The sequence below is a fragment of the Myiozetetes cayanensis genome, unplaced genomic scaffold, assembly GCF_022539395.1.
Source record: "Myiozetetes cayanensis isolate MyiCay16 unplaced genomic scaffold, myiCay2020 scf45, whole genome shotgun sequence".
NCBI classification, from domain to species: Eukaryota; Metazoa; Chordata; class Aves; order Passeriformes; family Tyrannidae; genus Myiozetetes; species Myiozetetes cayanensis.
Window position 1 is genome coordinate 294,184 of NW_026087687.1, and position 21,428 is coordinate 315,611.

General features: G+C 68.2%; 3 protein-coding genes across 5 annotated transcripts; 1 reads left to right on the forward strand and 2 right to left on the reverse strand.

The window, feature by feature from the left end:
* Positions 1 to 1,120: 1,120 nt before the first annotated feature.
* Positions 1,121 to 7,994, reverse strand: EMILIN1 (elastin microfibril interfacer 1). The gene is made up of 8 exons (XM_050330851.1): positions 7,696 to 7,994; positions 5,591 to 5,716; positions 4,922 to 5,130; positions 3,193 to 4,824; positions 2,581 to 2,688; positions 2,439 to 2,456; positions 1,974 to 2,108; positions 1,121 to 1,693 (listed from the first exon to the last, which is right to left on the reverse strand). Exons 1-8 carry the CDS (start codon positions 7,845 to 7,847, stop codon positions 1,362 to 1,364), a joined length of 2,712 nt encoding a protein of 903 aa, XP_050186808.1. The 5' UTR covers positions 7,848 to 7,994; the 3' UTR covers positions 1,121 to 1,361.
* A 1,517-nt stretch (positions 7,995 to 9,511) lies between these two features.
* Positions 9,512 to 10,056, forward strand: OST4 (oligosaccharyltransferase complex subunit 4, non-catalytic). The gene is made up of 2 exons (XM_050330887.1): positions 9,512 to 9,603; positions 9,791 to 10,056. Exon 2 carries the CDS (start codon positions 9,792 to 9,794, stop codon positions 9,903 to 9,905), a length of 114 nt encoding a protein of 37 aa, XP_050186844.1. The 5' UTR covers positions 9,512 to 9,603; position 9,791; the 3' UTR covers positions 9,906 to 10,056.
* A 4-nt stretch (positions 10,057 to 10,060) lies between these two features.
* On the reverse strand, positions 10,061 to 21,382 carry AGBL5 (AGBL carboxypeptidase 5). 3 transcript variants are annotated; one of them, XM_050330852.1, is made up of 13 exons: positions 20,830 to 21,063; positions 20,147 to 20,318; positions 19,078 to 19,244; positions 18,792 to 18,969; positions 18,375 to 18,553; positions 17,192 to 17,720; positions 16,482 to 16,651; positions 15,175 to 15,310; positions 14,655 to 14,845; positions 13,554 to 13,759; positions 10,946 to 11,046; positions 10,598 to 10,758; positions 10,061 to 10,448 (listed from the first exon to the last, which is right to left on the reverse strand). In XM_050330852.1, the coding sequence occupies exons 1-13, from the start codon at positions 21,024 to 21,026 to the stop codon at positions 10,145 to 10,147; spliced, it is 2,691 nt and encodes an 896-aa protein (XP_050186809.1). In that variant the 5' UTR covers positions 21,027 to 21,063; the 3' UTR covers positions 10,061 to 10,144. The 3 variants fall into 3 exon arrangements, 2 of the variants coding, with proteins under 2 accessions (XP_050186809.1, XP_050186810.1); XM_050330853.1 differs by having other exon boundaries at positions 10,064 to 10,448; positions 10,598 to 10,644; positions 20,830 to 21,061; XR_007630744.1 differs by lacking the exons at positions 10,061 to 10,448; positions 10,598 to 10,758; positions 10,946 to 11,046 and having other exon boundaries at positions 13,620 to 13,759; positions 14,586 to 14,845; positions 20,830 to 21,382.
* Between the last annotated feature and the right edge of the window lie 46 nt (positions 21,383 to 21,428).

Consider the following 21,428-nt stretch of genomic DNA (forward strand, 5'->3'; position numbering starts at 1 on the left):
GCTGGGGAGGGGTTGGAATGGAATTCCCAGAGAAGCTGTGGCTGCCTCTGGATCCCTGGAAGAGTCCAAGATGAGGTTGGACGGGGTTTGGAGCCACCTGGGCTAGTGGAAGGTGTCCCTGCCCATAGCAGGGGGTGGAATAAGATGAGCTTTCGGGGATAGATGATGTTTTCTCACATCACCAGCACCAGAGCTGCATTAACAGAACAGCCACACACCACATACCAACCCCCTCCAGTGAACTGTTAAAGAACCCTCCATTATTAGACAGACAGACAGACAGACAGACAGAGACAGACAATGTCCCTGGAGTTCACCTGATGATGGCACTGAAGATGCCAAGAGCACCTGAGGGCAAAAGGCTCAGTCCCAACCTCACCATTAATTAAACCCCTCAACAGCCAGGGCACAAACTGGGGCTGGACAACCCCTGTCCCCACCCCCTGTCCCCAAATCCTGATGTTTCCCCTCCAAATCATCTGCCCAGAAACTATGAACACAAAACTTGAAGCTCTAGGGAGGTGCCAGTGCCCCAGACCCAACCTGGAGCCTGTTCCAACAATCGGCATCCCCAAACACACCCAAGCTGGAGCCTGTTCTTCCTGGGACACCACCACCTCCCACCACCACCATCTTGCCCCTTCCAAGGGCACAGTGGTGGGCACAGTAGCCCCGATGCCCTGGCAGGACAGACCAGGGAACAGCCACGATGTGGAGAAACAGAGTACCCCACAGCAGCCCCCACGGCAGGGGGTGAGACCACCCCCAGGGGTGGATTCAGCAACAAGTGGAACTGTAGGGCCCCCCAAGACAGGTACCACCAGCTCCAATCTCCTGCCAGCACACCCACCACGTGGGGTGAGGGGTGCACCAGAGGGTGCCCCAGCACCAGGACACGGCTCCAACACCTGGAAGGTGCTGGCACCCACCAGTCCTGTCAGAACCCGAGCCCGTCCCAGTCACACCATGCCCAGAACAGCCAGGAGCCCCCTTCACTCCCACCCTGAACCCCCTCCCCTCTGGACACAGGGACAGCCCTGCTGGGCCTCATGGTGCCACAGGGCAGGTGGGATCACGGTGACCCCTGACAGGGACCAGCCCCTTCTCTGCACCTTCCCCCTGGGGGCGAGGGACGGAGCCAGAGCCGCGGGTACAAAACCCGGTGCCGCGTCTTTATTGGGGGGGCAGTGGGGGCCGGGGGGCGGCGTGGGGGCCGGGGTGGGAGGTGTGGGGTGGGGATGTGTGACGGTGGGGCAGCGAGGGCTGGGGGTGCTGATAAATAAGGGGGCGAGTGGGGGGGGTCCCGTGGGGGTGTGGGGACCCCCCGGCCCGGCTGTGCCCCTGCCGGGGGCCCGGCGGCTCTAGGGCTCGTCGGCGTCGTAGAGCAGGGCGGCGCTGAAGGTGGTGAGGGGCTCGTCGGGCGCGTGGGCCAAGCGCCCCGACACCAGCTCCACGCACAGGGTCTCGCCGGCTGCCAGCGGCAGCAGGAGGCTGAAGACGCCAAGGGCACCGGGGCTGGGGGCCTGCGCGGCCACCGGCCCCTTCTCCAGCCCCTCGGGCTGGAATCCGGCCGAGTCCAGGCGGGCGATGCCGTGGCCGGAGCGGGACAGGACGGCCTCCAGCCCCTCGCCCCGGTGCCCTGTCAGCACCGCGCTCACCAAGTACCGCCCGGGCACTGGCGCCGTGAACGTGCCTGTGGCAGGAGGAGGGGATCAGGGACGCCCAGGGATCCCCAGTGCCCCCAGAGTAGGCTCTGCACCCCTGGATCCCCCGCAGCACCCCATGGCCAGCGGCACACCCTGGGACGGGCACAACACCCCCTGGGAGCTCCCAGCCACCATCACACCTGGCATCGCATCCCCCTGGGACTGTGCAGCCCCCTCGCACAGCAGAGCCCCCACTGTAACCTCCACCACCCCAAAGCAACCCCACAGAGCCCCGTGCCCCCGCCCGGCCGTGCCGTGGGCTCTCACCTGTCTCGGGGTCGTAGGCACCACCATCATTGAGCAGCACCTGGTCGAAGGGGACGGTGCCCGGCTCCGTGCGCTGGGTGCTCAGGGCGGCCGAGAAGGCGACTCGGGGCACCGAGCCTGGCTCCCCGACCTCGCCTGGGCATCGTGTCAGGATAGGGCACACCTGTGTCCCTGCCCCCGGGGCACCCCTTGCCACCCTGTACCCTCTGCCCCCCAGCCCAGCAGATGCAGCCCCCGCTCCCCCTTCACTGTGTCCATGCAACCCCTTGACCCCGTGCCCCCGCAGTGCCCCAACCCCCCTGCTCCCCAGCTGCCAAGTGCCCTCCCATGCCAACCCAGACACCCCCTGCTCCCCTTCCAGTCCCACTCAGCTCCCCACATCTGCCCCAAGCGTCCAGCCCCATGTCCTCTCCCCCTAGCCCCCCATGCCCCCCTGCACCCTAAGCCCCTCAGCCCCAGCCCTACCTCTCTCTCCAGGCAGCCCTGGGGGAAAAGATGAGGAGGGGCTGCAGAGCTGACTTGGGGCAGGACCCCCAGGCACAGGGTCCAGCCATGCCAGCACTGCCCCCCTGGTGCATCAGGGCACACGAAGCGGGTTCATCCTTACCAGGGGGGCCCATGGAACCCTGTTCTCCATCCTTTCCAGGAGGCCCAGGTGGGCCACGAGGGCCTGTCTCACCCATGGGGCCAGCAGGTCCAGGGGGGCCAGGGGGACCTGGAGACAAGAGAGGGTTAGAGCTACCCTGGCCCCATAGATAGCCCTTTTCCTCACCCCACAGCCCCATAGCTGGTGTCCCATGTGTGATATCCCCATGTTCCCATGACTGGTGTCCCCTTGTCCCCACACAGTGCAACCCCAAGGCTCAGCTCCTTCTGTGGCCTTGTGTCCCCACACCCCAGCACCCCCTGACCATGCACCTGTGTCCCCACACCCCACTGTCACGCTCCCTGGTGACTCCACGTCCCCGTGTCCCCACACCTCCACCACCGTTCCCACATCTGTGCACCCCTGTGAAGCCCCATGTCCCCCCGTGTCCCCACAGTCCCGGCATGCCCTGTCCCTCTGCAGTGCCCGTGATGCCCCACGTGCCCCCATCCCTGCAGCCCCTCGGGCCCACGATGAGCAGTGTCCCCACAGACCTATGTCTCCCACAGCGCCGCATGTCCTCCCACGTCCCCACAGCCCCACACCCCCGTGAGTCCCCCCGTGCCCACGCACCGTGGCGCTCCAGCTGTGCCAGGCGGTTCAGCTCCCCGCGCAGGTGGCCCAGGCTGGCGTTGAGGGCGCCCAGCCGGGGCGGCAGCTCCAGCGCCTTCTCCAGCAGCGCTGCCTGGGTGCGGGCCGTGGCGTTCAGGTCCCGCACGGCCCCCCACAGCCCGGCCACGTGCCGGCCCAGACCCTCGCGGACGCCCCGCAGACCCCCGGCCACCGCCTCCAGCTGCTCGCAGATCCCCTCCAGCTTGGCCACGCGCGGCTCCAGCCCCGCGGGGCAGCCCCCGGCCCGCGCCAGCTCCCGCGCCAGAGCCTCCAGCCGCTCCTCGCTCTCGGCCTGCCGTGCCGCCGCCGCCGCCGCCGCCTGGTCCAGCTCGGCCACCACACGGTCGGTGACGGAGCCCAGCTGGCGCTGCCGGGCATCCTGCTGATCCAGCGCGTCCTGCAGCCCCTCCACCGTGGTGTTGAGGCCGCTCAGGGCCCGCAGTGCCGCCGCCAGCTCCCCCCGCAGCTCCCGCAGCTCCGAGGGCGACGTACCCCCGAAGACGCCGAACCCCTCCAGTGGTGCCTCCAGCTCCCCCAGATCCGTGGGGTCGGGCTGGAGCTGCTCTGGCTCCCGGGGGGGCGGTGGGACACAGGGCCGGGCGCAGGGGTCACCGCTCAGCCCCTCCAGCGCCGCCTCCAGCCGCCCCGTCCGGTTGCGGAGTTCCTCCAGCTCCTCGACCAGCACCTCTCCCTGTGCCCCCAGCAGCCCCCCCAGGGTCCCGGCCAGCCCGTCCCCACGGAGCCCTTCGGTGTCCTGCGGCTGCCGGGGGCGGGGGCCGAGCTCCCCGCCGTGCCCCGGGCAGGGCTGGCTGCAGCGAGCCAGCAGCCCCTCGAGCTCGTCCAGGCGGGCGCCGCGCTGAGCCCCGCTGGCCGCCAGCCCCTCCACCGCCCGGCTGAGGTTGGCCAGGCGCGCCGGCAGCCCTCCCGGCCGCCCCTCGGGCTCGGAGGGCCACGGGCCGGCGCGGGAGGCGTTCAGCCGCCCCTCCAGCTCCGTCAGCCGTCGCGCCAGCACCGGCCCCTGCCCCGGCCCCGCCGCCAGCCCCGGCAGCCCCTCCAGCCGCCGCTCCAGCTCTGCCAGGCGCCGGAGCACGTCCGGGGGTGGCGGGGCAGGGGGGACAGGGGCCAGGCGGCTGCTCAGGCTGCTGATGTGCCGCTGCACCGACTCCACCGCATCCCGGTTGCGCTGGTCCACCGAGCCCACCAGCTTCTCCAGCGCCCGCATGCGGTCCCGGTCCTCGGCCGCCTGCCGCCGCAGCCCCTCGGTGCCGATCGTGCAGGCGGCGCACAGCTCCTGCAGCCGCCGCTCCAGGTCGCGCAGTGACGCGATCCCCGGGCCCCCCGGCGTCCCCGGGCCTTCCCGGCCGCCCTCGGTGCGGCGCAGGCGGGTCTCCAGCTCTTCCAGCCGCTTCTGGACGTGGCTGAGCGCCTCCCGCACCTCGGCGGGGGCGGCCGCGTCGGCCGGCTGCTCGCCCCCGGGGCGCCCCTCCGCCGCCCGGGGCGGTGGCTCCTGCCCGGCACGCAGCTCCTCCACCTGCTCGCTCAGCCGCCGCACCTGCTCCTCCAGCCGCCGCACCTTCTCCGCGTCCCCGCCGCCTGCCACGCACCGCCAGCGTGTCAGGGTGCCACCCCCGACACTGCATCCCCTGCCACCGCGTCCCTCCACCACCCCATCCTCCTGCCCCAGCACTACCTTCACCCCCCAGGCCGCTGAGGGGGTTGCCGAAGCCGGAGAGTGTGGGGTGGCCGGGCCGGGGCGGGGGGCGGCCGGTGGGCTGGGGGGACGCTGGGGCGGGTCCCTCGGTGCAGTCTGGGCCCGAGTATCCCTGGCAGCAGCGCCAGGCCAGCTCCGACACCGTCCGCTGGGCCACCTTATAGCGGGGCCGCAGGAAGCTGCGGTACCTGTGGGTGGAGGGGACAGGGAGTTTGGGGGGTCCCGGGAGGGGTGTGGGGCTGCCCCAGGGAGCCAAACCCAGCACGGGCTGCGGCTTGACCCAGCGGCTCCTGTGTCTTGCTCAACAGCCGGCAGCCAGGGGGGCTGTCCCTGCCCCTGCCCGGCTCTGGCACCCTGTCACCAGCATCACCCTATCCCCAGCATCACCCCAACACCGGTATCACCCCATCACTGGCCCGAAAAGCTGCATGGTGTCCCAGGGTCCTGGCTCTGCGTGGCTGGGGGGACAGAGGCTGTCAACCCCGGCACCACTTGAGGCCAGTGGCTCTTGCGCAAAAGTAAACACGACCCTGGGGCGGGTAAACACGAGTGGCGGCAGCACAGCCGTGGTCAGCCCCGGCTCTGTGCTGGCCTGCCAGGGCCCACGAGCCCCCTGGAGACCCTGAGCCCCATCCCAGCCCCACTCACGCCAGGACCCGGGGGCACTGGAGCTGCCCCCAGGGGCAGGGCTGATAGTCCGGCTTGATGAAGCTCTCAACGCCGTCCTCCACCACACAGCTCACACTGCGTGTCACCACGTAGGCACACCAGTTCCTGCCGGAGGGAAGGGGTCAGAGCACACACCTGGAACACGCCAGCACCAGGCATCATCCTGGCACACACCGGGCATTGTCCAGAGATAGACCTGGCATGGTCCTGGCACACACCGAGCATCATCCCAGCACAGCTCTGGCATTATCCTGGTACAGAGCAGGCACTAGCATGGACCTGGCATCATCCCAGCACACACCAGGCACTGTCCCAGCACAGAGCAGGCACCAGGCAGTGCCCTGGCAGAGACCCAGCATCAGCCCCAGCATCAGCCCCTGCCCCAGGCATCCCCAGCACACCCTGGATTCCCCAGCAAAGCCTGGTTCCGCTGGGCACACACCAGATCCCTGGGCACAAACCGGATCCCTGGGCACATGCTGGTGCCCCAACACAACCTGACCCCCTGAGCACACCCTGGATCCCCCGGCACTCTCCTGTGCTCGCCCAACCAGCCCCACCGGTAGCACCGTCACGGCACAGTGCGGCAGGTTAATGGGCCGGATCCTGCCCTCCCGCAGCCCCTCTTCCCTGCCTGGCAACCTCACAGGAGCAGCTGCAGCACCTGACCATGGGGCAGCCCCCGGGAGCCCTGTGGGGATGGGGGCTTTGCCAGGAGTGGGGTGCTGACACCCTATCACACTGTGCTGTGGCTCCCACGCTGCCTGGTATGCGTACAGGCAACTTACATCCTCCCCATCACTACCCTTGTGTCCCCTGTCCCCTCTGTGCCGGGGGGGCAGGAGCACCTGGGGCAGTCACACACTGGGACTCCAACCCACACACAGACTGTGGGGATCCCTGCTTGAGGTGCAGATCCCCGGCCCGGCCCAGCCCCACATGCTGCAGGGACCCCAGCCCCAGGGCATGGGGCTCCATCCTGTCCCGGTCGCAGCCTTATATGGTCCGAGCCCGGGGCCCAGCCCGGCCCCCCGACCCCACTTGAGCAGTCCCCCAGCAGTTCCCCGGGGAGCGGCCCCCGGCCCTGGGACCCCGCCGCGGGGCCCCGATGCGGCGGCCGGTTCCCGTCAGCCCGGCTGGTTCCCCTCAGGCCCCGGCTGGATTCCAGCTCCTCCCCGGGGGCCGCCGGGAATTCCTGCGCCGACCGACGGCCCCTCCTCGCCTCCCCCCTTCCCTTCCCAGCCCCGCACCCGCGGGGCCCTGGGAGCCCCGGGCTGCTCTGGGATCCCACCGCCCCGCCCCGGGGCTGTCCCCATCCCAGGAGTGGGATGGGACCGGAGTCCCCCTGAAAGGGCAGGACGTGGGGACACCCCCGTACCCGCGAGCCACGGAGATGGGGCGCTGCACCCGCCCACCCGTGGGAAGGCCCCGCTGAGCCCCCAAAGCCGCAGGTAGAGGCTCAGCCGTGTCCGTGCCCCACCAGAGAGCTGGGAGAGCCCGACCCACGACCCCCCTCCCCAGGTACGGGCCATGTCCTGCCACCCGCCGGGGCCGCCCTGGGGCCGGGGCAGCTCCAGCCCTGCGGCCGCGCAGCTGCGGCGCCGATGTGGCCGCGGTGTGTGACCCCATCCCAGCGTGGGGGCCGCCCCCAGCCCTGCGCCCTTCCAGCGCCCCGACCCGCAGGCACAGGCTGCCCCACGGCCGCCCCGCACTGCCCACGGCACGGGATGGGACGGGGATGGCGATGGTGTGGGTCCGGGCCTCTCCTCCTCTCCCGGCAGCGCTGACCCCCGCGTGGATGCCGAGGCGGGACCATCCCGGGATCCCCGCGCCGCGGCACCGGCCCCCGCCCTCCACGTGTGCCCGCTGCCCACCGGCCGCAGGGCCAGGGGTGACCCCCGAGTCAGGAGAGCCCCCGGCACAGCCGCCTCCGCCGCCGCTCCCGCCGCCCCCCGGGCTGGACGTGGCACGTGCCGGTGCCCGGCCGGTGCCGGGGTCCCCGCGGCGTCGGGGTGGGGGCTGCCCCCAGTGCCCCCGCTGCCTCCCCTGTCCCCCCGGTGCGTCCCGGTGCTCTCGGCTCCTACCTGTGCCGGCCGGCGGCCCGGGCACCGCTGTGGGCCGCGGCCGCGCCGGGGGCGAGCGGGGCGGCCCCGCCGGTGTAGAGGCTGTACCGGGGGGGAAAGTTGGCGGCCAGGGCCTGTGCGGCCAGGAGGCACGGCCAGAGCCAGGGGGCCATGCTGGGCTGGGGCGGCTCCACTCGGCTCTCTCAGCCCGGTCCGGCGCGGCTCAGGAGCGCATGGGGTGTCCCGTCGCGGCTCCGCGGCTCTGGGCGGCTCGGCTCGGCACGGCTCGGCTCTGCCCTCCCCCCGGCCGCCCCTCGGCCAGCCCCTCGCCGCCAGGGCCGCCCCGCCGCCGCTGCCCGCCGGCGGGGTCCCCGGGGCCCCCCGCTTCCTGCCCACCGTCGCCCCCGCCCCGGCCGCGCCGGGCACCGCGGCCCCGCCGGCCCCGCCGCCGCCACATCTGCTCCTCGTTAGGCCGAGCCGGGGCAGCCAGAGGGGCCGGGCAGGGGGCCAGGGCGCGGGCGGCCAGCGGGGCGGCGGGGCTACCGCTGCGGCATCAGCACCGCCACCGCTCTGCCACCGGCACCACCTCGCACGGTGCCCCGCGTCCCCTCGGCCACTGCTGCCCTCGCCCCGCACCCCTGCCCCGGGCACAGCCGCGGCAGGTCCCTGCATCGCATCCAGCACTGCCACGTCCCTGCGTGCCCGTGTCCCTGGGTCCCCGTGCCAGGTTACGCATCCCGGTGCCGAGCCGGGAGCTGCCCCGCGCCCCCGGCCCAACCCTGACACCGCGTTGGGGACACTGGGGCGCTGGAGCGACCACCCAGAGCCGCGGTGGTCCTGGACCTGCGGTGACGCCATGGCTTCCCCGAACCGCGTGGTGACGTCACGACCTCCCGGTGACATCACGCCTTGGCCCCGGCCCCACGGTGACGTCAAGGCGCGGGAACCCCTCGCCCTCGGGGAGCTGCGAGCGTGGGTTAAGCACAAACAGCTGCCGGCAGCTGGAGGGGGGAGGGGACGGGGAAAGGGACATGGGGGAAGGGGGACGCGGGGGTGGGGGACACGGGGCTGGGTTTGGCCAGGGTCCAGCCGTGGGCAGTCCCCAAGGGGTCGGTGTCACCTCCTCTGTCCCTCAGAGGCCGTGGAGGGCTGTGGGGGGTCTTAGAGGGCTGTGGGGGGCCGAGGCCCTGCCGTGTCCAAGCGGACTCCAAGGGACTTGCGGCCGAGCAGGGACAGTCAGTAGGGGTCCCGCTCTGCCCCAGGACAGCCGGGGGGCGCAGGGATGGTGACCGGGCTGGGGGCAGGACCCTGGGGGGACTCACTGCTGAGACCCCCCGGCTGCGGCCCATCCTGCACGCAGCCCGGTATGCCCCAGTACACCTCGATACATCCTACCACATCCAGTACGTCCTAGCACACCGCAGTACACCCCCGCCCAGTACACAGCCCAGTATCCCTCACTACCCCCCAGTACACCCCGGTACAGCCCAGCACATCCCAGTATGCCCCAATACGTCCCAGTGCAGCCCGTCCCGCCCCAGCCCTGCGGCCCTGCCCGCTGTCATCAGCTGTAATGAGCTGTCATTAGTGCCATTAGCGCTAATTAGCGGGGGCCGCCCAGGGGCTCGCCCGCCCCGCCCCCCGCCGTGGCCCTGCCCCTCGCCTCGCGCCGCGCCTTGTATGGAGAAGGAGCAGCCGCGGCCGCCAGGGGGCGGGGAGCGCCCGAGGGGGCGGGGCCAGAGAGGAAGGCCCCGCCCCGCCAAGAGCCCCGCCCCCGGTAGCAGTGACGTAATCGCGACCTCGGGTACGGTGACGTCACATCACCACATAGCAATGACTTCACAGCCAGGCCACGCCCCTCCCGCCGTGCCCCGCGGCCGGAAGTGGCGCGCGGCGCAGGCAGACGTGTCGGAGCGGCGGGGCCGGAGCGTGAGCGGGGGGGACACCGGGGGGGACACCGGGAGGGGACACCGGGGGACACTGGGAGGGGACACCGGGGGACACCGGGAGGGAACACGGACCGCAGGTGTGCTCGGCGGGAGCGGCCCGCGGCGGGGGCGAGGGGCTCGCAGCGGGGCGGGGTCCCCCCGCGGTGCCAGCGCGTGTCTCTCCGCAGGATGATCACGGACGTGCAGCTCGCCATCTTTGCCAACATGTTGGGCGTCTCGCTGTTCCTCCTGGTCGTGCTGTACCACTACGTGGCCGTGAACAACCCCAAGAAGCAGGAGTGAGGAGACCCCTGAGAGCCCCGGCAGCGCCCGCCCTCCGTCCCGCCGCGCTGCACGCGATGCCCCGGCCGCGCTGGGCGCGGGGCCCCGGAATTCGCGAGGCCGAGCTTATTCCAAACCAGTTTTAAAGAAAACACGATGATACAAGACGAAACAGTGTGACGTCATAAAAGTCCCGGGCCCCTCGGCCAGGCCCGCGGGGAGGGCCGGGGCGGGCGCAGGGGGAGCCCCCGGGCTGGGGCTCAGCGCAGCAGGAGAGGGGCTGCCGGCAGCAGCTGGGCCAGAGCGGGCCGGTGGGCGGGGGCCGCTGTGGGGCACAGCGGGGCGGGCGGGGCCGGCGGGGCCGCAGCCCTGTCCCCAGCGCCGCAGCCCTTGCCCGGGTGCGGCCGGCACGGGGCCGAGCAGGGCCAGGGGCCCCCCGCCTGCGCCGCAGCCCCCCGGAGCCGCGGGGCCGGACCTGGGGCCGCGGGCCCCTGCCCCGGCACGGGAAGGATTCCTCGGCGCTCAGCACCCCCCCGGGGGGCACGGGGGCCTCCGGGCAGAGCCCTGCAGGACAGAGACCGGGGTCAGCAGGGCACGGGGCTCCCGGGGGGCCCTCGCGCACCGACAGCCTCGGGCCTGATGGTGTCAGGGCTCCGGCCACCCCCGCCTGACGGGGGCTTCGCTCAGGGCTCCCACCACACCACAGCACCTACCCGGGCCGCTCTGGGGCTGTCCGGGCGTTCAGCTTCATCGGGAGCACCTGTGGTAGGCGGGCACAGGGGAGAAGAAGGTTGGTGCCAGGAGGGGTCTTTGTCCCCAGCTGTACAGGAGCTCCCTGGGGCTGTGGGTGCTGCACAGAGCTGGGCCCGTGCCCCTGGGGTGTCCGGAGAAAGCCACTTAGGGCAGAAACGCCTGGCAAAGCCCCACAGCTGGGGGGCTCCCAGCCCCAGGGGCAGCCCCACAGAGGTGTTCCCCCAAAGGTGTTGCCCCAGGCACCCCCAGGCCCGGCTGGCAGAGCCATGGGGCAGTCCTGGGTCCCTGTCCTGCAGTGACCCCAGTACCTGCAGCAGTGCCGTGCTCTGGAGCTCTCCCACACCTCGCTGGGCCTCCCGTGGTCCGTGGCTGGTGCGTGGCATTACATGGGTGCCCGCAGGCAGGGTCCCTGCATGACAGAGGAGACAGAGCTCAGCCCGTGGGTGAGGAGCTGTGTGCCACAGTGGGGGCGTTGCCCGCCCTGGGGGCACGGAGCCATTGCAGGGCACATTTGCACAGCCTGGTGACACCGTTCCCCACAGTGGCAGTGGCCACACAGAGTCCCCTTCCCTGCCAGCCTTGCCAGGGCCAGGCCCCCCTGCACAGCCTGACACTGAGTGCCATTCTGGCAGTGGCCAGTGCCAGAGGGAGGATGTGATGGGCACAGAGCTCAATCCCAGCCCTGCTGGTGCAAGGGGCTCTACCTCCAGCCAGGCCTGGTGGTCCACAAATCACTGCCCCTGGCTCCAGCCAAGTTTCCAGCCTGGTCTCCTGTGGCACTGGTGTGACTGTGCTGGCCAGGCCTGGCTGGCAATGAGGACCTGGGGATGTCCTGGAGCATGAGACACCTGCTCAGCCAGGGAAGCTGGGTGGGAGAAAGGGGGGGCCTTTAGAGACCTGGCTATGGTTGGCAGTGCTGAGGAAACACCCGGGTCACCTCAGCTCTGCTCCCAGTTTCGGCTCTCCCAGTTAAACTGTCTTTATCCCAACCCAGAAGTTCTCTCCTCCTCCCACTGGGGAAGCAAGCAAGTAGCAGGGAGGCTGTGCTGCCCACTGGGATGAATCCAGGGCGGTGTTCCCTGGGGGTTGGACAAAGTGTCCAACAGCCAAGGTAACTGTGAACAGCCACAGACTGTGCAGCAAATGGGACCCTGCAAGCAGGAGCCTGTGCTGGGCAGGATATGCCAAAGTCAGTGGTACCAGCAGGAGGTACTGAAAAGCAACAGCTGACTGCACCTGGGCCAAAACAGCACAATTTGGTGACCAACCCCAGCCAGCAAAGGCCAGCAGCAGCCAAGGGGAGTCACTGGGGGTCTGGCAGAGACCTGGCACACTGATCTCCCTGGGGTGGGGCCAGGCTGGAGAGGGAACTAGGAAGGAAGTGGAAGGATGGGACAAGACCAGGGTAACAGGATCTTCACCCTGTGCCATCCAGCTCCCGCCCCATCACAGGTTCTGAGCATTCCTGGTTCCTTCCCAGCTGCCTGGGAAGCAGAGGCTGGGATGGCACAGCTGGGGAGATGGCACCAGTGCAGGGCTCGGAAGGCAAAGCCAGGTGGTCAAAGCATCCCCAGACCGTGATCCCTGTGCAGACCTGGCAGTGCAGACCCTCGCACGTGGAGAGCAGCAGCACTGTGCGATGAGGCGGCGGGAGAGCTGCTGGAAGCTGGAGCAGGGGACCTGGGGACCAGGTGGGGAACAGGTCAAGCTGATGCCAGGGCAGAGGAAGAAGAGTTGGGTCCCAGTCCCAGTGCCAGGCAGCACGAGCACGCAGTGTCCCATGGGACACTCGCTCTGCTGGGCATGGCTCCCTGTGCTGGAGGAGGCTGTGCCTGAGGGGCTCATGGGCCAGGGAGGCAGGACATTCCCACCCAATCCATCCCCCTGAGCTAGGCTCTACTCCTGCACCCCAGTCTGTTCCTGCTCGTGCCCCCCACTGTGCCCACTCCCCGCAGCCAGGGATGGGGCTCGGGGACACTCCGGGTGGGCCCGGCCAAAGGAACAGACGGAACACCGTGCCCATGAGAACATCAGCCTTTTATTTCCTCCCACCACGTTCTCATGGCAGACAAGACACAGTCACGACAGAGGGCTGGGCAGCAAACCCCGAGGACGACACGACGGAACACAGAGCTCGACACAAGCACAGCTTCAGGCACACCCAGTCACACAGGCAGCCCTGCCCCTGGCTCTGGGGGGCAGGGGATGGGAGCAGGGGCCTCGGGGGCTTCCCCTGCTGGCCTGCTGAGGCACTGGACCCCTGAGGGGCCCGAATTGGCACTGCATGCCCCCCGTGGCCCCGAGCCCCTGTCCCATGGCGAGGATACCAGCATGGGGGCATAGCCAGCACCTCACCTGGATTTGGCACCCCACTGCAGTATATCAACCCAAGGGGACTCACCATGTGTTGGAAGCCCCCAGTGCCTCATGCTAGCCCTGCCAGCCGACCTCCCCACAGCCAAGGCCACAACCTAGTGCTGCCCAGCCAGTGTCTGGGAAGGGGAAAGGCACTTTGGTGTGTCCCCACTGGCCTTTGGAATGCTTTGGGGGCCGCAGGAAGTCAAGCAGAGGTTTTCTGTGCTGGCTTCTCCTGAAGCCCTGCAGGCCCCACACTTAAGGGGAGGTATCTCCCCCTGCCCCAGTGGCTGGGATCCCCCTCATCCCGATGGAGCAGCAGCAGCTCCTGTCCAACCAGGGCTGCAGGACTGTGGGGCGGGCTGGAGGGACCACATGTCTCCCTGCTCAGGACTGCCCCATGGGGACGAAACCCCTCACATTCACAGTTCCACACAAACCCACTGTCACGCTGTCCCAGCCCAGGTCAGGCTGGCTCCGAGCTCCCTCAGGACCGTGGCCCCGTGCAGCAGCTTGGCAGGTGCCGGAGCAGGCGTGTGAGGGGTCCCCAGCCCGGCTTACCTCTGCCCGGGGCCAGGGCGCCGCCATCGCTTGCAGGGCTCGGGGGGGCCACGGCCGCAGCCGGGGGCCTGGGGCTGCCGAAGGTGAAACTGGGGGAGGCCCGGATCCGGGGGAAGTCCTGCTGGCTGCCCCCGCTCCCGCTGGTGCCGTTGCTGAAGCTCCTGGCGCGGGCCAGGGAGTTGTCAGAGGCTGAGGTGGGCAGCCCACTGCGGGGGTGAGAGATGGGGGTCAGTCTGACGTGGCAGGGGGGTTCCCCTCTGTGCCCCCCACCCACTGTCCCAGCCCAGCCCCGAGCACGGAGCGGCTGCAGGTGAGACACCGCCTCTGGTAGAGCCCCAGACTTTTCCCCAGGGACTGGTGAGCAGCTGGGGACAGGGATGTCACTAAGGCTGCCCCTGAGAGCTGCCGCCCCAGTGTCCCATGTCGTACATCACTGTCCCAGCAGTGTTGTCACAGGACTCTCACTCCCTCACCTCCAGTCCCAAATCACAGCATCACTGAGGTTGGAAAAGCTCTCTGAGACCACCGAGTCCAACTCTTCCCCCACCACTGTAAGGCCACTACTAACCCACCTCCCCTTTAAGGGCCTTTAAATCCTTCCAGGCATGGGGACTCCACCACTTTCCTAGGCAGCTCTGCCAGGGCTGGATAGCCCCTTCCATGAAGAAATTGTTCCCAATATCCAACCTGAACCTCCACCGGTCCCTTCCTCTTGTCCTGTACCTTGTTCCCCAGGGACAGAGCTCGATCCACCCCACCCTCTCCACCCTGCTGCAGAGAGTGAGAAGGCCCCCCCAAGCCTTCTTTTCTCCAGGCTGAGACTCCTAAAAATCCCTTAGCCGCTCCCATCCCAGTCCAGTGCCAGAGGGGATGCAGAAAGGACACTTTCCAGGCTACTGGGCCAGGTGAATCCCAACCAGTGTCACCCCTGCCCCTTTCCCCACCGACAGCTCGGAGCAGAGGGACCTACACCTGCAGCTCCTGGAGCTCTGCAGGCCCCGGCCGAGCAGGTGACCCTGGCAGGTGACTCACTTGGGGACATTTATCATCTCTAAGTGCTGTTATCCTGCAGCTCCCGCGCTCGCCCCAGCCAGCCCTTACGTGGAGCTCCTGGGGGGGGTCCCGACCCCTTCTCTCCTCCGCGGGCCCCCACCGGCGCCGCGCAGCCCCCGCACGTGCTTCAGCATCCAGGCCCGCAGGTTGCCCAGGCAGGTGTGCTCTGACAGCACGATCCGCGGCCACGGGTTACACTCGGCCATGTCCAGTGCCGCCACCGCCACTGCCCGGCCCACCTGCACAGCAAAGGGCACACTGAGGGGGGCACACAGGGAGAGGAGGGTGTGGGGAGAGGGGTGGCACAGAGGGAGAGGGGTCCACAGGGACAGGGCGTTTTGGGGAGGGCAGGAGCACAGGGAAGGGGGGACAGCAGGGTGGGGCACCTGTGAGGGGGTCATGGGGACAGGGGAGGACATAGCAGAAGGGAGGACACTGGGGAGGGGGTGCACTGGGCAGCTCCCCAGAGCACAGGGCAGAAAAGCACGTGGAGAAAAACAACCCCAGCCGTGAATCCCAGCACAGCCCCTGGATCTCATCCCTCCCGGCTCAGCTGCACCCCCTGTACCTGTTCAAAGAGCTCCACGGTGTAGCGGGAGGGGAAGGCGGGTGGGGGTGGGGGGCTGGCACGGCCATTGTCATGGCAGGCCCCTGGGATGCTGTTCACCGAGCGCCCCGAGTTGTAGTTGCACTCCAGGGTGTAGCTGTGGGGCACAAGGGAGAGCCCGTTACTCCATGGACCCACAGCAGGGCTGGGTTGTCCCTCTGGGAGAGCCACGTCAGTGGAGCTGGGGCACAGGAGAGCACCAGGTTTTGAGGAGTGTCCTCTGACGGCAGGAACGGCCCATCCCCTGGGCCGTTCCTGCCGTCAGAGGACACTCCTCAAAACCTTGGGATGGAGCTCGTGGGGCTCCGAGGGTGGCACCCGAAGTGCCGAGGTGCCTGTGACCTCTCAATCACCTCTGGAAAGTGATGGAGAATAGGGGGTCCCTGATGGAGAAAGGGAAGTGTCTGATGTCAATCCAAGGAGTGGACGGCCACAGCCTCTTCCCAGCCTCCAAGGTGTCCCGGAGCAAACCCTCCCAGGGGCAGGAAGGAGAAGAGGGGCTGGGGGCTGCTGGCTGGGAGGGCTCCCATCTGTTGCACTGGCCACAGACACCTCCAGGGTCACTACAGTGGAAAATCTGAGCAGCTCCATCCCTATTTGCCTGAGGCACCACAGGGGCACCAAGAGCACTCCCAGCACCTTTCAGAATGTCACTGTTGGATCAACTCTGGGCTGCTCTGGGCTAGCCCAGAGCAAAGTACCAAGCCCAATCTGCTGTGTTCCTGTGTGGCTGGATCGGTCCCTGACCCACCAGACTGGGGCACGGAGCAGGGGCTGAGTGCATGGCAAGCACCAAGGAAAGGGAGAGAATCTGCCCCCTCTGTGGGTCTGGCTGCCAGGGGTGTATTCCCAGCATAGAAACAGGCCAGGAATATCCCATCCCATGTGGGAGGGGGCTCCTGGGATCACAGATGGGCTGAGGCTGGAATCTCACACACAGCCATGGGGATTCTGTGCCCACGGCAACTTAGCTTAATTACAGCTCAATACAGACATGAATGTCTTGGAAAGAGGAGAATTCCCCCTGGAAAGCCATCCAAGAGCAGGGAGGAAAAGCCAGAGCAGCTGCAGGAAGAGGGGGGAGGGGGAGAGCCTGGCTGAGCCTGTGTCTCAGGAACACAGCAGCACCTGGCACAGCCAGGCCTGGCCTCTGCCGACCTACCCTGGAGCCGTGCAGGATAGGGCGGTCCTACGGAGCTGGTTCCTCCTTCCCCTAAGCCTATGCCCAGCACGAGCACTCAGTGCCAGGCTGGATGGTGCTGCCCTACCTGTGGATGATGCCCAGGGCCTTGTAGATGGCCACGCGCCCGCTGCCCTCCTTGGACTGCCCGTCCCGCTTGTCCCGGGCGTACATGTTCTTCTCCGAGAAGTTGCAGCCCGTGAAGTCAAAGTGAGGTGAGTTCAGGGAGATCAGTTTGGGGAACAACATGTTCTCTACCTGTGAAGTGTGGAGAGAAGCAAGGGTGACGGGAGGCCCTTGGCTGCCTGTCCTGCTCCAGGGGGACCAGTGCCAAGTGTGGGAATTCACCAGGGTTGGCTGGGCTGGCTCTGCTCCAGTTCCAGGGTCTCACAAGCTCAAGCTGTGCCCAGGGGATGCTGCCCACCCCTGCCCACTTCACACTGGGCTCTCCTGACAGCCGGTTGGGAGGAGAGGAAGGGAGCCCACCAGCACTGCTCTTCCCCACCCTCATCCCTCGGGAGAAAGGTGACTCTGCTGCTGGCCCACGCCAGCTCCTGGGGGAAATCTAAGACCTCCTGGGGGAGGAGAAGAAGAAGAAAGGAGAGAAGGAAAGAAGGAAGGAAGGAAAGAGATGAAGAAAAAGAAGGAAAGGTAAAATAAGGAAGAAAGGAGAAGGAAGGGAAAAGGAAGGATCTGTGACAGGGATCTCTGTATCCCTCTCCCAGGAGTGGGAGGGAGCATTGGGGTCCACGGGGAGGGAGCAGAGCAGCAGGAGGGTCCCAGCAGCCCTGGACTCACCTGGTCGTTCTCGTCGCTGAAGCTGTTTCCGTACATGAAGCAGCCGCGCTTGGACGCGTGGCCGTGCAGGTCCACGTAGTAGGCCAGACCGCTGTCCCGGGGCGCGATGGGCTCGGGGGGCTCCGTGGCCTCGGGCAGGGGGGATGAGGGAGGCCTCTGTGCCCCCTCCTCACAGTGCTCGTCAGTGTGGCTCGAGGGCAGGATCCAGGCGTCCCGGTCCGTGCTGTCTGACAGCTGCGCGTCCCGGTCCGGGCGGGACCAGGCCCCGGGGGAGTTCCGCGCGTTGTTGGCTTTCTTCAGCTCCGACAGCGCGGCCTCTGTGTCCGGGGCAGGAGGGTTGGGGCATTTTGTGCTCAGCGAGCTAGTGCTGAGGGGGGAGACAAACGTCCTCCAGTCCGGAGAGCCCGGCAGGACGCGGCTGTGGATGTGGTGGTAGAGCAGCACGGCTTTGGCCCCGTACACCGCGGGGTGCAGCTCGGGATCGGGGTGCAGGTACTGCCGGTTCAGGTTCACCCCGCGGGAGTCGGTTCTGCAGGGAGAGCAGAGACGTGAGACCCTTCCGGGGCGCCCTGGCGAGCTGAACTCACCTCGGAACGCCAACACTCTGGGATCTGTCCTGGAGTAGAGAAGTCAAATTGCCCCTCACAAGCAGAGGCTGCCCCAGAGCACTGAGAACCTCAACAAGGCAGAGCCCTGTGTGATATCCTAGAGAAAGGAATGCAGCTGGGGAAGGGGTTGGAGCAGCAGGAGCAGCTGAGGGACCTGGGAGGGCTCAGCCTGGAGAAAAGGAGGCTCAGGGGGGACCTTCTGGCTCTGCAACTCCCTGACAGGAGGGGAGGAACCGGGGGAGGTCGGGCTCTGCTCCCAGGGAACAGGGACAGAACAAGAGGAAACAGCCTCAGGCTGTGCTGGGGAGGGTCAGGTGGGATACAGGGAACAATTGCTTCACAGAAAGGGCTGTCCAGTCCTGGCACAGCTGCCCAGGGCTGTGGTGGAGTCCCCAGCCCTGCAAGGATTTAACAGGCATGTGGATGTGGCAGTTGGGGACATGGGTTACTGGTGGCCTTGGCCATGGGGGGACAGTTGGACTCAATGGTCTCAGAGGGCTTTTCCCACCTCCATGATTCCATGAAACACGGAGCAGGCTCCCAGGCAGGAGAGCCCAGCCCGGCCCTGCACTCACCGGTAGTGGCCCCGCACCACCCCATCGGGGTTCAGCATGGGGATGAGCTTAAAGACAAACATCCGCCGCAGCATCTGGGCACGGGGATCCTCCTCCCGCAGGATGAAGTCCAGAAAGCCATTGAAGACAAAGCTGGAGGGGGTTTCTCCCGGGTGGACTCTGCTGCTGAGGAAAAACACCTGGGGACAAGCAGACAGGGGTGAGGGGGGTCCCTGCCTGTCCCGGGACACTGCAGTGCAGGAGGGCCTCGCGGACTCTGCTCCCCACGCTCCACCCAAACGCTCCAACCCTTGGGGACACGACACAGCTTGGGTCACAGACACGAGAGTGGCAGCAAGGCACCAACACAGGGGCCACTGTGGGGGCTGCTGACCCCCCTGTGCCCAGCACAGCCCCAATACTGGCACGGCCACTCACCCTCTTGCCGGTGAAGCGGCGTGGCCGGGGCGTGCTGGTGTCTGGGAAGAGCTTGTCCAGCCGCGGCTCCCGCTTCTCCTGCATGCCATGGCACGAGGTGACTGTCAGCAGGTCCACGCGCAGCTTGTCCAGCGAGTGGCACAGCAGCTCCCGGTGGTAATAGACGGAGTCCAGGGGGCTGTGGGGAGAGGAGGGGCCTCAGCCACACCCAGAGCGAGGGGACTCCCGGCTGAGCACTCACGCTGGGAAGGAGATGAGGGCTGGGAAGGGGGTGTGGGGGTCACACCTGCTGGGGGACATGTGCCTGCAGTCCTGGAAGCGGCCGTCCAGCTGTGCCAGCATGTCCTGGCACTCGGTGTAGGAGAAGGGGTAGCAGAAGGCGAAGTAGGTGGTGGCCCCGCGGTGCTCCAGGAACCGGTGCACGAAGGACAGCACGAACTGCGTCTCCACCACCTGCCGTGGACGTGGAGCAGGGCTGGGCACAGAGGCAGGGCCGCCCCAGCACAGCCCCCACTCCTCTCTTCTGGCCCTCTCGGGCATCATCCTGGGCTATCCCCGTGGGAACCACTGCCCAGCCACCTCCCTGGTGTCCTGGCACACCAGGCTGTTCCCTGCAGAGCCTTTGGCTCCCTGCTCGCCCCACCAGCCAAACCACACCTGTCCTATCCCGTGCCAGGGGGTGGAAGGGATGCCACATCCCTGGAAGCGTTCAGGGACAGGTTGGACAGGGCTTTGAGCAACCTGGGCTAGTGGAAGGTGTCCCTGCCCAGGGCAGGGGGTGGCATGAGCTCTCTAAGGTCCCTTCAGCCCAAGCCATTCTGGGACTCAATGTCTCTCTCTGGCTCCTGTTCCATGGAACAGGGGGTCTGCTGTGAGGGTGGGCAGTGCCTCCCCATGGAGCAAGGAGCAAGCACATGGAGCAAGGAGCACCCAGCACAGGAATCCCTTGGGCAGCTCCTCCCACACCAAAGGAACCTCCCGGGAATCCCACCCCTTGGCTGTGCCTCCCAGGGCTCCCCTAGCCCCCTTGGCTGTGCCCCCCCCCCGGGGCAGCAGCACCTGCTGCCACAAAGAGCTGTTTTCTGGCACATGGTGAAGGGGAAGGGAAGCACCAGGAGTACTCGGGGGGTAGTTCTGTGTTCCCCCACTGAAAACACCCCGTGGTGGCCCGTGCCCAGCCCCAGCTCCCCGGGCCTTCCTCTGCACAGCCCTGGGAAGGGACTGTCATTAACCCCCTTCCTCCCGGGGTGTCAGGGACAGCCCAGCCGCTCCCCCACTGCAGCAGAGCGCGGTGGTCACCCCGTGGTGAGGAGGGGTGTCTGCGCCCCCCGAGCCGCCCCCGCCCCGTGTCCCACCTGGAAGCTGGGGCGCTGCCGGATGCGCTCCCAGCGCGGGCGCACGGGCAGGGTGCGCACAAAGGGGGCCATGCCCTGCGCGTACAGCCGGCTCTGCTTGTTCATGTTCAGGATGTGCAGCTTGATCAGCTTCCCCGGGGCCCCCCCGCGCACGCTGAAGTAGAACCAGGACCTGGGAGGGGGCAGGAGCAGCGCCGGCTCAGCCCCTGCCCGGGGGTGTCCCCCGAGGAGTCCCCCCCACCTCCCACCCATCCACCCAGCCCTGACGGGAGCCCCGGGGAGGGACCAGACCCCCCGAGCCCCCTCCTAGGGCACCCCTGACCCCGCCGGCTCCCCCAGCCCCTCTCCTCCGTCCCCCAACCCTCCGGACGCCCTTCCAGGGGCACCCCGACACGGTACCACACACCCACCCATCCGGCCCTGTCGAACCCTGTCCGTCCCCCGGGAGGGCTTAGTTTCCTGAGGGGGAGGGCACAGAGCCCCCGAGCCCACTCCCCGGGCACCCTGATCCCCCGGCCACCCCCAGCCCCTTTGCTCAGCCCCCCAAACCCACCGACCGTCGTTCCCTCGCCCCGCACCAGCCGCTCCCGGACACCGCCAGCCCCTTCCCCGGGGAGCGCCCCACCCCAGCGCCCCCCGTACGGTACGAGCCACCCCTGCTCGGTCCCCCCGCCCGCCAGTACCTGTTGCCGTTCTCATACTCGGTCTGGGCGCAGTCGGGCCGCGTCCACACGTTGAACTCGTAGTCGGCGGCGGGGAGCGCGTTGGCCCGGGCGGCGGGGCCGCCCCCCGCCTCTGCCGGTCGCACCTGCTCCACGTGCGCCAGGTTCCCGGAGTCGAAGCGGGAGCTAAAGAGGAGCCCCCCGCAGCGGATCTCCATGGCCCGGCGGGGCCGGCCCCGGCATCGCCCTCGGCGGCCCCGGCACGGCCGGTACGGGCCGCCCGGCAACAGCAACGCGCGCGGCCATTGGCTGCCGCCTCCCAGCAACGCCGCCGCCTATTGGCCGGCGCCTCGGCAACGGCCGCGGCGGCGCCGGGGCTGCTCCGCCTCCCTGGCCACGCCCCCTCCATGGCCACGCCCCCAGACACCTTCACACCTGTCCGTGCTCACCTGTAAATGGAGCACAGGTGTGTACATGTACAGCTGTAAACAGAGCACAGGTGTGTACACGGACACGTGTAAACGGAGCACAGGTATGCACACCTACACCTGTAAGCGGAGCACAGGTGTGTACACGGACACGTGTAAACGGAGCACAGGTATGCACACCTACACCTGTAA